Here is a 15,529-nt window from a genome sequence, read left to right on the forward strand (position 1 = left end):
GTTTCTAATTAATCACTCTTTCGTTAAGTGGTAGGATGGAATTCAGTTTGCTCCGAGTGGAGGTATAACATTTGGAAGAAAAATAATCCTTTTTGGTTAGTATTATCCTAAACCTAGTTTCATTTTCCTTTTGGTCATGCATACAAAGGTACAAATATTTTTGCTCTGGTAATTTTCTGATGAAGGGTCAATGAACATGCAACTGGAGATGGGGATAGGATTCCTTACATCTCAAAAGCCTAAGTAGCAAACAGCTATTGCAATTATGTTGAGATTTGACACAAAGTTCACTAACTGGTGGCAACTGACTGGGCAATGCACAAATATATATTTAACTGGGAAGGAAAGAAGTTTAAAACATCTTATCCCTTCCCCTTTAAAAAAAGGTTATTTTAACAGGAGTCATGAAGCTTTCAGATAAATCAATGTATCTTTAATCCCAAATCTTCCCCTGATCCGAAACAAAAAGCCTGCTCTGTGCCTGTCTGTCCATTAGAAGCAATTATAACATTAAATATTAACAGTGGCTTCTCTGGAGAAATTGACCACTTTGATTAGAGCTTTTTGTTGGTACTAATGCACCACCGGCGAATGCTCTAAATACAAAGCTCGCCAGCCACATATCAATTGACAGAAGGGAATAATTCCAGGAACTGACTGGGACCTCAACTGCCTGCCTCTGCCCTAGTCCAGCACATATATTTTTAACCTTGCTTGGTTCTTCCGGTCTCTCACCCCACCCCAGTCTTAACCTGGTTTGTGATCAGCTCCTGCAGCCCCTTTCAGCACTACACATCCTGAAAACTCTGAAAAAGACTTTCCAAATACACCACCATTGTCCCGGCCTCACACTCTCCCCTGGCAATTAAAAAGCTTCTGACAAACCATAGTGTCCACAGCCTTTGTTTATACACCACCAACAGAAGCCACCTGAATCCAGACTTTTCTACATGCAATTAGCAGGCTCTCCCTCAGCGCTGCAACTGCCTGCTCAGAATGGCTCACCCTCCCCTTTATTTCTCTTCCTTTCAGATCAAGCTACTTTAGTGGGGAGCAGAGTGTGAGACAACCACAGAAATCCCATCTGGCTTGTGGTGCTTGAACAAACCATGCAGGAGTCCTTCGCTGTCCACTTCCTGAAAGTGCTGAAGGAGCTCCTGGCCTTCGTGCTGTTCAGTTACACGGTGCTGATTGGGGCACTGCTCCTGGCTGGCTGGACAACTTATTTTTTGGTGCTTAAGTGACAGTTCCCCTCTATCTTCTCTGGCCACAGACTAGTCCAGAATGTGCAACAGTCACCACCAAGTACCCTGCAGCTGGCGTCTGCTCAACAAATAGTATGTCAGTTCCTTTTGGCTCCAGAAACTTTGCAAGTCTTTGTTTTATTATTGCCTAAATACAATCTTATTTTCTTATGTAAAACAAAACATGATTAAAAAAACACCTTGCTGACCCCCAGTGGCTCTTCCGGACTCAATCTTTGGGATCAGCTCTGCCCCATGCCTGAAGGATCAGAAAGATTGCTGGCAATTTTGTCTTCTGATGAATCTTCTCCTTTTTGACATCACTCCTGAGAATAGCAGCTTGTTGAGGGTGGCGGATGAAAGGGAGGGAGAAAGCCCAGAAGTGGTGCAGAACCATTAGAGTGTGAGCTGGCCTCTGAGCAATCAAGTCCAGACATGTCTGCTTCAATCAGCCTTGTTATGGAGATGAAGGCAGACAGATGCTTAACTTTTTATTTCTGACCCTCTTATTCAGTCCTGGACATGCTTCCCTCAAATCAGTATAACCCACGTGTCTCCTCTCTTTTTGTTTCCACATTTTTATCTGATGGTGTCCAGTTTGGGGTTAAGTTTCCCAGCCTTTCCCACCAGACCGTTATATTAGCATATTTGGAAGAGTTGAAACCAGCAAGGCAAGAGTTTTACTGGAACCATACTGTATAAGAAAGCACTAAAAATACCCTGTGCAACTAACCTGTTCCCAGGAGAGCGGGAATAAAATGACCTGCTAGGATTTTCTGTAATTTCTATGGGTCAGAACTGTTCATCTTAAAATAGTGGTAAATCTAACAGCGGTAACTGGTAAATCAGCATCACTCCATTGAAGTCAGTATAAATCAACCCTAAATCTCAAACATGCTGAATTGATTTCTTACCCTTTTATTTAAGAAGACAGAAGTGTAAAAAGGACAAGTGTCCATGGGAGTTTGTTCAAATAATTCTATGATTTTTAGAAAGAAAAACCAAACCTCTCTTTTAACTTCCATGACCTACGTGGCATGTTTCCAACTTCTAACATAAACATTTTAATAACTGCAAACTACTGGGCTGAAAATGACCCTACAGAATCATGAAAAATACGTATGACAAGTAAAATGTGGGCAACCACATGGTGTTCTTCTGGATACCGAAGTTTACCCCAAATGCAGTGTTACAACAAAACACAGATGTTGTTTCAACATCGTGGTCTCAGGCCTGCAAAGGCTTAGATGTTTTACACTGTGAATAGACCCACTGACGTCAAAGGGGGTCAGAGACTAGTCACAGTGCGTAAACTTTAGCATGTACATAAGTCTGCAGGAACAGGGTCCTAGTGCACAAGTGATTTCTCTCTTGGTTTGCGTCACAAGGCCGTCCACTGAGCTGATGTCATGTTAGCGAAATCCGCTTCTAGCTCATTCAAGCCTCGTTTTATGCCACTTAAAATGTATTTCTGTACAAAAATGCTAGAAAAATTAAAGTGAGTAAAAAATGTCATTTGAATTAAAGAAATTACCCCCCCCACCACCACACACACACACACACATCTGTTTCACAGTCCCTACTCTTTAATGTAACCAGAAGTCTGTGGATCTTTGGTCATACACTGACACTTGGCATGTTGTGCCCTATAACAAAGAATATTTATGACAGAGGGAAAAATTATTTTCCCCTCAGAATGTATTTATACGACACCCTTCTAAAAGAGTGATCACTGTGTCATCTGTTGATGCACAAGACAATAACTGAATACAAAATAAATAGAACATTTTAACACAAATAGAAAACTTTTTGAAGCCAATAGTTAAGTTTGTCCAGCTAATTTACAAACTTTCATGCCTAGCTTTGATTTCAGATCATTCAAATTGTTCATTACTTAAAGACTAGCAACGTCACTCCCAAGAACAAATGTAGTCGTTTGACTTTATAAATAGCTAAGTAGCCCCGTTAAAATCAATAGGTGTTTGTGTGGGATAATTATAGATTAAGTGTCAGAAAGGAACAAGAAAAGCTGCTCATTTTAAAATGGAAAAAAACCTCAAAGGATACAACTGTGCCTATAATGTAAAGAAACTAAGGAAGTTATTAGAAAGAGCCTCATTAAGAAATTACCAGGCAAAATTCACATTAATGCCCTAAGTCTGCAAGACCTTATGTGGCACCGAGAAGTGAGTTCAAGATCATTATACTCCAGCATGTGTGCATTGACCCTGTGAATGAGCACACGTAAGGTTAAGCAATAAAGGCCTGAGCCAAAGCCCACTGAAGTCACTGGGAGGCTTTGCATCAGGTGCTAAGCAAAGTCCACTGAACTACATTAAAAACAGAGTCAAAGAATGGTCACGTCTAAGGAGACAGGCTTAAATATAATCCTCACCGTGCTAATAGAATGTTTATCTACTTTCTTAGGGCTCAGTTCTGCTACAAACTTGGTGGGCACACAGAAAAAAATCTGATGTAGGAGCACAGTCTCCTCCTGCAGTTCCTGTCACTACTTCTTACTTGTACAGACAAGATTCCACATTTGTGCTATCCAGTTCAATCTCTACATTCTCTTTACATATATGTATATTTTAAATCAGATACACAAGACTACATTATTTCCCTTTTGAAAGAAAGATGGCCTCTTGTTTGTGATGATGCCTACTAACTCATTTGTATGGCATCAATCCAGCTTGACAACAAAGAAAAGGGGGAAAAACAGATCTATTTGCCAGAATATCAAGAAGGCAGAATAGACAAGAGAAATAGTAGTTATCAAACCAAACCATAAGGGAAAAAGTTCAGACGCGTTGACAATTTCTCGATGAGACAATATTAAAGGCATAACAGCAAACTATCCCAATGTGAAGGACAGATAGGTAGACTAGTAAGAGGCCAATATGACTCCGTCAGTTCTTTAATGACCTAAAAATCAAAACGGCATCCTACAAAAGGTGAAAATATGGACAAATTGCTGAGTACAAATCAACAGCACAAACACGTACCGGCAAAGTCAGAATGGCTAAGGCACAAATTAGTTACACCTAGCAAGAGACATAAAAGCCAGGAAGAAGAGGGTCGCTACATACATTAGAAGCAGCAAAGAATCCTGTGGCACCTTATAGACTAACAGAAGTTTTGCAGCATGAGCTTTCGTGGGTGAATACCCACTTTGTCGGATGCAAGACAGCTAAGTACTTCAGACACTAGCTGAAGCAATCTTGGAGCACTTATCTTTGAAAACTCATGCAGGAAGAGTGAGGTCCCAGAGAACTGGAGGTGGCCAGAGTACCGATTTTTAAAAACCGGGACGACGATGACCTCGGGAACGATAGCCCGGACAGGCCAATTTCGGTACCTGGCACACTCCTGGAACGACAGCCCGGACAGGCCAATTTCGGTACCCGGCACACTCCTGGAACGACAGCCCGGACAGGCTAATTTCAGTACCCGGCACACTCCTGGAACGACAGCCCGGACAGGCTAATTTCAGTACCCGGCACACTCCTGGAACGACAGCCCGGACAGGCTAATTTCGGTACCTGGCACACTCCTGGAACAATCAGTGTGTAAGCACCTATAAGATAACGGGTACAGGTAATAGCCCGGGTGTATTTAACAAGAACAAATCATGACACCCCAACCTCCCCTCTGTGAAGGTGACCGGGCTAGTGCCTGGGGGGCGCGAGATCGGGGTTTGGGAGCACGGCCCGTCTGAACGCGTCTCGGGAGACCTGCTCTAGATGAAATGACTGTGAGGCGGGTGACAGGCCTGACTCAGCACAACGATCCGTGCTCGACCCCCCCCCCTCCGGCCCCGCCCCATTCCCCCCAGGCCCCGCCCCCGCCCTGCCTCTTCTCCGCCGCCTCCCCTGAGCACTCCGGGTCCCCGCGCCTCCCCCTCCCTCCGAGGGGCGGGGCTGGACTCTGGAGACCCCCCGCTATTAGCCTCGCAGCCCGCGCACTCAGCGGCTCCGCCCCCCCGTCTGGCCAGAGCACTGCGGCTGCGCCGGTCAGGGCAGGGAGAGTCTCCAGGAGGCGGAGCCCCACGCCTTTGTGGTGGGTGCTGCGTCACTTCCGGCGCGCCGCCGCCCTGTTCTAGGCCCGAGGAGATGGCGGCCGCTGTGCGTAGCCGGTGGTTCCGGTGCTGCTCCGCCCTGCTCAGGTATCGCCTGGCAACCCTCGTTCCCCCCCCCCGTGAGAGCTCCGCCCTTGGACCCCGATCGCCCCTGAGGCTCCGGTGTAACCTCCCGGCGGGCTGCCGCCGCCGCCGCTCCCTCTCTGCCCCGCTCCCCCGCCTGTGAGCCCGAGCGTCTCCTCCGCCTTCTGAAACCTCGGTGCCCCCGGTGCCTCCACCGCGGCACAGCCCGTAACTCCTAACCCGTGAGACCGCTGCGTAGCTCCTCGGGCCATTGACCGCACCCCTCGGTGCCTCAGTTTCCCCTCAGTGAGGCGGGGTTGAGCCCTTGGCGCACCAGAGCTACGGAAATTAAAGAGCCGTTGGAAAGGTCTGACCTTTGGGACTCACCCATTTTGAATAGACTGCTCCTTACAGTGGCTACAAAGGAACTTTGGGCTGCTCCATTTTTTGCGTGATACACACTCTGAAGTTTGAAAATAAAATTATTTTACATCCCCTCGTCCCCCGTGTCCCTGCAGGAATTATTTTCACAGTTCGTGCATTGGTCAAGTCTGGTAATTGGTCTAAACCAAATAGAAAACTAGTTCTAAAATTATTTGTTGTACCAGCCTGTTAACTTCACTCTTGTCAAAGTAACACATTTTAACACATAGGCTCCTTATTTGGTTTGCTTAATACCATGAACCTCCAAACACCTATGCATGTACTTAACTGTAAACACATGAGCAGTCCCCTCTAAGTAAAAATATGGGGGAAATTAATTTTAAAATCTCAATTTTAACTATTTATGTTTACATTTTCATAATTCCCTCAATTTACGTAGTGAAATTAAGCTGGTCTCACTTTTGCTGAGAGTCGGTCTCATGTATTGGTTCCCATGAACTAGTGCAGTGTTCGAGTTGTAAGTAGTTATGGAGAATGTTTAAATCTAAAACAGTTTTTTGTTTGGATAATAAATAAAAGTAATAAAATCACTTCTGTTATTATTTTTAAAGTTTATGTCGAAATTATCTGGCAGGGTCCCTTTAAGTCTGTAAAGTGCTAAAGACATTAATGTGAGCAAACACTGTTTGCTTTATACAAGAAGTTTCATTGACTTCTGTGTGGGAACTTGTGTGAGGGAGGTGAGGTGGCTTAGTTCATACATTTAGTTCTCACTGCACTGTTCATTTAGTTGAATATTTTTGTATTTTAATATGAAGATGGTATTCTCGCTCTTCTTTTCAGCTACGTGGACCACCTCATTTGTGATCACATAGTATGGCTGTAGTAACTATCAGGAGAAGTGATATTAAGACAGAATGTAACTTGTTTTAGTTGTCTTTTAATGCCATTTAGCTGTTGCCAATGATAAACTAGCCTTCCACAAACCACCGGTGTTCTACTGGTCACAATTTGAGAATGAATTACAGAATGAACTGATCGTGCATTCTCAGAAATCTGAGCTGGAAACCATCTAAATGTAGTGAGGGAGAGAATAGGTGCTTTTCACTTTCAATTCGATACACTACCATACCATTTTATTTCAACAATAAGGCTCTGATACTGCTCACATTCATATTGACATAACCCCATTGACTACAGTAGGACTGACTACCTGTATATGATGTTAAACATGCATAAGTATTGGTTTCAGGATCTCTGATTATAAACCTACTGTTCTGCTTACTTTACCCTGTTGTATTTTATTATTAATATGAATGCTTTGTATCCGTGTTAATTATATTAATTGCTGACAATAAGCTTATTACTTGAGTTACAATACACAAATTGTTTAGCCTGTATTTTTCCTTGAGACTATGATTAGGTAACTAACTTTAAAATACATTTGAATTTATTATTTGTATTGTGGTAGTGCATAGGAAACCCAGTCATGGGCAGGACTCTGTGCTAGGCAAACACATAGTACGTTTAAAAAAAAAAAAGTCTCTGCCCTCAAAGTGTTCTGCTCCTCCAGAATATTTATTTCCCAGTGTGCAGCTGTTTGCATGCTTATCTTTGTTTCTCATTCCCAGGCAAGGTTTTCCTGTTCTGGCTAACGCTAGGAGGCGCTGTTTCTCAGGACTGAGTGGCCCATGGAACAAAATGGTGGGAGTGGGTTTTGGAGTAGCCCTGTGTGCAGTCCCTATTGTACAGGTAAATGTACTGGAGTGAATGTACATTACAAGGATTTTAATATTCTAAGGTGTTTGGTGGAAGTGTGCGCTTGTGGCAAATAGACCAATTTCTTGTATTAATTAAAACAACCACCCAGTTATTGTATGATATTAGAATGAATATTGCAGTTTGCCCACTGAGCTTTCTGGGACATAGTTGGACATCTAGAAATTCTCTGCATCTTAGCTGACTTGAGCACGAATTTAAAGTGATTCCACTATAAAGAGTATGACTTAAATCCACTTAGCAAGAAACCGTCATTCACTTTTAAAGTGGCAATGTAAAATAGAGTTGCCCTAGTTTCAGTTGTCCCATAACTAAAATACTATTTTATAATAAAATTATTGAAAATTACTTGCTGTTATTTTGTGATGCCTCAAGCTGCCATGGCACATCAGTCAGGAATCCCACTATTAACAGAGCAAACCCCACAATTCGTAGAGGGAAATTTACTTGTGGTCCTGGTATGTCATTAACAGAGTTTCAGCTCTTGCACGTTGCCTAGTGTGCCTGAACTTTTACAACCCACTGATAACCATCAGACAGGAAACAAGATAAGAATATGTTTTGCATATATATTAAAATAGCCCGACTCAGGCAAATATTGGGAAATAAAATTATAAAAACTGGTTTAAAAAAAAAAAACTTGCAGGAAAAGATGTTTTGGTGAGCTACTTCCTGAAATTTGGGCCCTTCAGAGAAGCCGTTACAGGATATGAATAGAAGAGAATGGAACTATGGGAGTAAGATTTTGTTCTACTTTTTAGAAGTTAGTTATTTAAGAGTTAAGGCAGACCAGCAATTTATTTTTAGCAATGGCTCCTGTGGTTTTTTTTGCTTACCAGAAAAGACATTTTTATCATTAAAAGTTGTCTGTTTTTGAAAACCAGTGTAAAGACTGTGTAAATCTTTTGTCTTTCAGAAACACGAGCCCACTTCTCTCAGTCATGAAGCCTTGATTAGAAGGGCAATTTCTCTGGTAACAGACAGTACTTGTACTCTTCTCTCTCAAACAACATATGCATTAATTGAAGCATTAACAGAGTATACAAAGGTAAGATGTGTGACTGCCTACATTAGTACAAAGTTAATACTGCAACAGCTGGAGTATTTAACTCTCCCAAAGACAAGCTCTAACTGCACCTATTAAATCAGCTCTTATATCTAAAATGGACTTTGACTTCACAAATCAATGTGACAGAGATGTAGAGCTTCTGGGGTAGCAGTTCCGCTTGAATAGGTGCATCAGACATGTCAAAATAAGTGAACTGAACACTTATTTACTTATCTACAGTGATATATTAAAGGCAATGCTAATCAGTAGTTAATTTAATATGGACAACTATTTAATATGGACAATAGAGGAGGTGTTGCTGCTGGTTTGGAGTGTTCGTGATCCAAGGCCCGAGCGATTTTTTTGAGGTTTGCAAAACTCTCTTCAGGAGAAGCCCAGGCACAAACTACTTCCTGAAATGTGGGCCCTTCACAGGAGGAGTGAGGCTAAACTTTGCAAATAGTAGGCTAATATCTAGACAGAAAAAAACAGAGCCAGATATCAAGCATTCTTTAAAAATACATCCATTACCTTCCTGACTTCTTTTCTAGGCAAGAAAAATATGTAGGTTTCATCAGAAACAGACATTTTTCCAATCTGAGTTTGAAACTCTAGAAAGGCCTATTTGAAATGTGCCAAATATGAAATTTGAAAAGTGCCAAATTAAGCAGAATAGTTTTCCATGTTAAATTAACTACTGATTAGCATTGCCTTTAATATATCACTGTAGATAAGTAAATGCAGAATTGAAGACTTACATGCATACAGAGAATTTATCCATTACGTGTCATTCCTGCCAAGATTTTCAATAAAAAATAAGCAGTTTGGCAATATTTCAGTTCTAAAATGTGTAATGAACTGGCTAGTTTTAGTGTATATGTACTACTGCCCTCTGCTAGATCGAATCAAAGTGTTTGTGTATTATGGGTCCATATTTCAAGGGAGGTTCTCTTCTAGCTCAAGTGCTAATAGACTTGCTTTTTCAGCAGGAGAATCAGTTCTATCTGTGCTGTTACTATTAAGTTCCTAGGATATCACAAAACTTGTTTTACAATATTAAACTGTCAATTTCTAATTTTTCCAGACTTCAGTTACAATGAAATCTTTCCATTTTCAACACATTGTTTCAGATTAGTTAAATTAATGAACACTAATACAATACCAGTGAAAGCAAAGTTCAAAAAGTACTTCTGAGACTATCCAGAAATGACTTCCTCACTAAATATTTGAGGATTAAAACAAGGGAAAGTGTTAGATCATTTCCCTTTTTTTGTCTACTGCGAGTGCATACGCAGATGCAAAATTAGTTTGAAAGTAAGTAGCACTTGCATATTTTGAGTTCTTTTATCAAGTAGCTGTGCTAGACTTACGCTGTTTTGCAGGCAGTTTACACACTGGTGTCTCTCTACCGGCAATATACAAATCATCTTGGGAAAATGAATTCCAAAGAGGAGGATGCGGTATGGCAGGTGATCATAGGAGCAAGAGTTGAGGTAAAGAATTAACTAACTTCTGCAGTCATCAATCAGTCTTCTTTTTGTTATTTAAGAAATATTTCTCCATTCATTAATTTAACATGGCTGTAAGAGCGTATTACAAAAAGTGGGTTCAGATGGTGTTAAACAGTGTTACATTGCATTTTGTTTTTAATTATAGATGACTTCAAAGAAGCAAGAATTCCTGAAGTTAGAATCCAGTTGGATGACCGCTTTACATCTTTCAGAGATGGCAGCAGAAGCTGCATATGAATCAGGTATTCGGGCATTACTGTAACACATTCCTCAGTATCAGCTGGAATTTGTAATTTTTAGCAAAACTTTCCCCTGGCGCAAAGGCAGTATTTATTATTAAAAAGGTGCAGGCAAGATTGACACTAAATCTAAATATGCTTAGTTAGTGTGCAGACTGAGAATCACATGGTCTGATTTTCAGAGCTGCCAAATACCTGTGTCTTCCACGGAGGACACAGCTGCTCAGTTCCTCTGTATTTTCAGTTGAAGTGCTTAGTACCTCTGAAAACCAGGCCCATAATTTAATATTTTAAATTTAAATTAGATAATTGTAATAACAAACACCTGATTATTTCATTTAAGGAAATAAGGAAAAAATGCATTATAAATTTGACTAAGAAATATTATTGAAACTAAATATATTAATGAAATAGTGAGAAGACTAGGTTGTTCAAGTACTGTAATATAGTCATTCACATAAACTGCAGGTTCAAATCTAGAACAGACCACTAGTGACTGAAAATTGCCACCATATAATGATTGTTCAGTCTTGGTTTATTTCTCACAGAGCATGTGGCCACATCACAGAAAATCACAACCTAATTTTGCACTAATTGGCAACCCAAACTTCGTTGGCAGGAATGTTCTGAGAAAAAATTCCGTTTCTGTCATATGATGATACAGTCTACTACATCTAGTTATTAATCTACAATAAAGAGGACTAAATTATGTGTTTTGAAAAGTGATTTGCTTAGAACATGAACAGTTTAGTAAAACATGATATTTAATTACTACCAACTTAATCTCTGCCTTAACTGATAGTGTTTTATCATTAGGGCTGTTTCTGAATGAATTTACTTAAATTACTGTGTTTTTTCAGGTGCAGATCAAGCTTCAGTGACAGCTCGCAACCATATTCAGCTGGTGAAAACACAGGTGCAAGAGGTACGACAGCTGTCACAGAAAGCAGAGACCAAATTAGCTGAAGCTCAGACAGAAGAGCTCATTAACACAAAAGTTGAGGAATCATCACAGCCATGCAGTATCCCAGAAACCACAGAGGAAGTTGAAGAGTCTTACCTTCGCGAAGACTGAAAAAAACAAACAAACAAAAAAACCCTTCTAAATATCACCTTTGGAGTATTTGATAGCATACCACTAATTCCAGGGCCCTGAGTTTCCCACATCGTTAAGAAAATAGATGTTGGATAAGGAAAAGGCATTGAAAACAGGCATGCTATCTGTTCATAATTGCTGGCAGTGGGCAATAATTCTCTCCCCCACAAATTTGCTATACTCGACCACCAGCCAGATTCAGGTGTTTGAAACTTCTTTATTTTTTAAGTTACCATTATTATAATATGCATTGCTAGTAAATTTTTATTTAAGTGTACAACTATGCAAATGTGAAATTAGCTGTTAAAGATACTTTGATGAGTGTTTGGGTCTGTTGCCATGAGGGTCTAATTCAGATGATTTAATACGAAACCTATGGAAATTCCCAGTGTCTAAAACTAATTGTAGATTGCAACCAAAGAGGGACATTTAAAAATAATTATTTCTAGTCTGTGAAGCAAGTTAATCTTAATGGGAATTATCTCCAATCGAACAATAGAATTACATTTCATTGTCAGAAAGTCCGATTGGTTAACAATGTTGATTTTTTTGTGTGCTGTTTTCTAATTATTTTGACTGTGACAATTCATAATGGATAGCTCATTGTTTAATAAAACGCAAACTACTGTAGTCTAATTGCACTTAATTGTATCAAAAGAAGACAACCAATAGAATTGCTACAAATCTTGGAAATCTGTAGGATCTACACTCAGTGATTACTGTAGTATAGAGTATGGCAGATGTGTTTATGCAGACTTGTTTCTAATGTAATAGGAACACAACCAACAAGATGCAATACAACTGGTTTTCCATGGTAGTGAAGGAAGGATTTTGTTGCTGTGCCACATTTAAAACTGTCTCTCTCAATAGGGAACATAGTGTTGCAAAGGCAGACACTACAAATAGCAGCAAATGCTGTTTGATCACAGAACACAGTGCTCTGAATGTGAATTTTCAAACAGCGTAGCTGCAGTCTGCTCCAAATTGCAGGAAAAATGTAGCTTCCTCCTTGATAGTCAAATGACAGTGTTTCACTGCATGCTGGGTTTTCAAACTACATTTCAACAGTTAATGAATATCATTTCTTTCCCTTTATGTCATTTAAGCAGTTTGTTAATTTCATATTGAATGTATGGTTGTATTTTCCCAAATTCATGTGTTTTACTATCTGTACTGTAGAACCGTGGCGACTAGATTTTTATGAAGAGCTCCCTTTAATATTTGTGTAATGCTCAATTACAAGAAAGCTGAGTATTGGTAATATATATTTAGCCAATAGGTATGGTTTAGAGAAACAGGCTTCTGTGTATTAGTAATTGTTAATTTTGTTTAAAGTGCCATTTTGTACAGGACCCCAGTCCATGTGAAAGTTCCGGCCCCAAGATTTCGTGATATTCTTTTGATAGACTAGAATCTGGGTGGTACTTACACTTGTTTTGGCATTTATAACTGGCATTGCATGTCTGGAAGTCTTCCAGCCCAATACCACCCTTCCCTTGGGAATATCTTTCTGAACTTCATTTCCATTTTATCTTTTTAACAAGGGGATCAGATCGCTGTAGCACTGTGTGACTGCAGCTAAACTAAAGTTGGATTAAACTACACGAGAAAAGAGTGCAGAGTAATCTTGGGTAATTGTAACTCCTGCATTAGTAAGAAATAAAATATTTGCTGGCTGATACTTGCTTTGTTGCAATCAAATATTTGATACCAATGCACTTTGCCCAAACGAAAAGATGTAACAGAAAATATTTTCACAGCCCCTAGCCAGAAGAAATCTTATAGGTGGTGGGTGAATACTTTCGTAACACTAAGTTAGAGGTTAAATTAAAGCCTATATTTACCAGTGAGTCTCTTCCAAAAACAACAAAAAATTTACACTTTGGTGATGGTCATAGCAGCTGTTAAGGACCCCTGAATACCTTTCTAGGATGGAGGATTATGGGAACCATCCCAACAGAGGGGAAGAAGGGGGGAATTATTTGCAGTTGCACTGTTGGCACAGGGCTCTAAGCAAGCAACAGTGCCACACAGGGTCAACCTTCCTCTGTAACTGCACTGTGTGAACAAAGCTGAGCAGCTGCAGATTAGCTGGCAGGGAGTTCTGGTGCCAAGCCATTTATATTTATCATCCAAAATTGCATGTACTAGCATTGTTGGATATACGTGTCATTGGTACAGCCCTCTTGTGCCTGCCACGGTGCCAGTGTAGCTCTGTCACATGTTTGTGTGGCACAGACTATCAAGAAAAGATTGGATCCTATTTATGTAGTACCCTGGAAAGCAGAACAACATTCCCTGACTGAGTCAGGCTTCCCCCCTAAACCAACTTCTGTTTCCTTCTCTGCTGTGGTCGCAGTTGTAATGTGTCACTATTCTGCTAAGACAGCACACAGCCACTTTAAGAACAGAATGAAGTTGCAAGGGGGAAAAGTAATTTTTTCAATCCAGTACTGTTAACATGGGCTACCAGCATATTGTAAGAGGAATGATTCACCTTCCTGATGAAACCATGGAAGCATCTTAGACAACTTGCTTGTTACTGACAATAACCAATATCTTCGCACCTGTAAACTCAGCCCTGTAACATGTGTCATTAACACCCAAACCAGTTTGTCTACTTTGCCACTGGAGAGAGGCATGTTAGAAATCTTAGTTAAACATGAATGGAAGATAAGCACCTTTCAAATGCATCCTTCTGTGCACCACATTTGAGATGACAAGAATTAGGGTTGGTCTTTATTTTTCCAACACTAGTTTGAATACATTCAAAGCTCTTGAAATTAACCAGCTCATAGATGTTCAAGCTTTTCATTAAATCAAAGTCCTTTCCAGTCCTATCTACTGATAGCAGCTTATTGCCACATGCTTAAGTTAATTTGTACAGTGCTTGGAGAGGCACGCTAAACATTATTTCTTACTGTATCCTACTGAGTTTGTATCAGGGATTGTCCAGGGTAACAAAGAAATGATACAGTGGTATTTCATAAAAGGTACTAACCCCTATCCTAGATAGCAGCACTGACACACACACAAGTGACACACACACACACCTCTCTGGAAATGGATGAAAAGTGCCCACGCAGAATATCAGTGTCCCGTGAACAAGCTTCCTCTCTCTCTCCTAAAAATCCAAGCATTAAGTTTTACTACCCTACCTTATGTCTACGTTACAAATAGAGCAACACAGAAACACTTTTCAGACTTAAACACCTTCCTAATCATGTTTTAAACCCCTACATCAGGAATTACTACACCTGAATAGAAAGGTGGAAGGGTACAGTAGTATTCATTACAGACTTATGTTATTCTTAAAAAAATAATCTGTGACCTGAAAGTTAAGTTTAGGTAAAGATGAACCCAGATTATGGGCTGGTCTCTAAATGGCAGTTCTGCTTTCATACATGCTCCTCTTCAACTGCTTATCTATTTCTATGATCTCTTCCTAGATTCTTACACAGGAATCACTTATTCCAGGGCAGAGTCCACTACAGGAACAGTGAGCAAGTATGTCATACAACAGTAACAAGTGGAATAGTAGCCAAGGTTACAATCCCTGGTGCCTTCAGACAACTACAACCCTAAGTAAAATGGTGAGACCCTCCAACACCAAAAGGGAATTGACAAGAACATCAGAAGTAACTAGAAAGGCAGTTCAGGTTAAGCACTAATAAAAGCAGAGTAGTGACAGTGAAAGCATAATACACTGGCAAACAGGAACCCACAACATAAGAATCCATAGATTTGATGTAGTTTAAACAGTCTTGTCACAAACTTAAAAAGATAGGGAAGCAGCTCTGTCAAACTCTCCTCTCTCTGGCCTTGTGGAAGGACGTAACTTACCCTCTCCATCCCTCAGTTTCTCTTGATAAGAGACCTCCCTGCATTGGATCTCAAAGCACTTTACAAACCTAAATAAAGGACTATCTCACATCTGTGTGGTAGTATTGCCCGTCCAGGTGCCAAGGTCACAGCAGTCAGACTAAAACTGAGGTCTCTCTCCTCCAAGAGCAGCACTTTACTACCACTTCGAGGCCTCCTCCCCTCACCTGCAACACAGCAGTGCAAGGATGGATTATTTCATGAA

The 15,529-nt window shown here is 40.4% G+C and overlaps 1 protein-coding gene across 2 annotated transcripts; it reads left to right on the forward strand.

The window, feature by feature from the left end:
• Positions 1 to 5,252: 5,252 nt before the first annotated feature.
• Positions 5,253 to 13,123, forward strand: DIABLO (diablo IAP-binding mitochondrial protein). 2 transcript variants are annotated; one of them, XM_039505099.1, is made up of 6 exons: positions 5,253 to 5,409; positions 7,401 to 7,521; positions 8,465 to 8,596; positions 9,979 to 10,089; positions 10,253 to 10,349; positions 11,207 to 13,123. In XM_039505099.1, exons 1-6 carry the CDS (start codon positions 5,357 to 5,359, stop codon positions 11,419 to 11,421), a joined length of 729 nt encoding a protein of 242 aa, XP_039361033.1. In that variant the 5' UTR covers positions 5,253 to 5,356; the 3' UTR covers positions 11,422 to 13,123. The 2 variants fall into 2 exon arrangements, with proteins under 2 accessions (XP_039361033.1, XP_039361034.1); XM_039505100.1 differs by lacking the exon at positions 5,253 to 5,409 and adding an exon at positions 5,643 to 5,752.
• Positions 13,124 to 15,529: the final 2,406 nt, after the last annotated feature.

The sequence above is a fragment of the Mauremys reevesii genome, linkage group 18, assembly GCF_016161935.1.
Source record: "Mauremys reevesii isolate NIE-2019 linkage group 18, ASM1616193v1, whole genome shotgun sequence".
NCBI classification, from domain to species: Eukaryota; Metazoa; Chordata; order Testudines; family Geoemydidae; genus Mauremys; species Mauremys reevesii.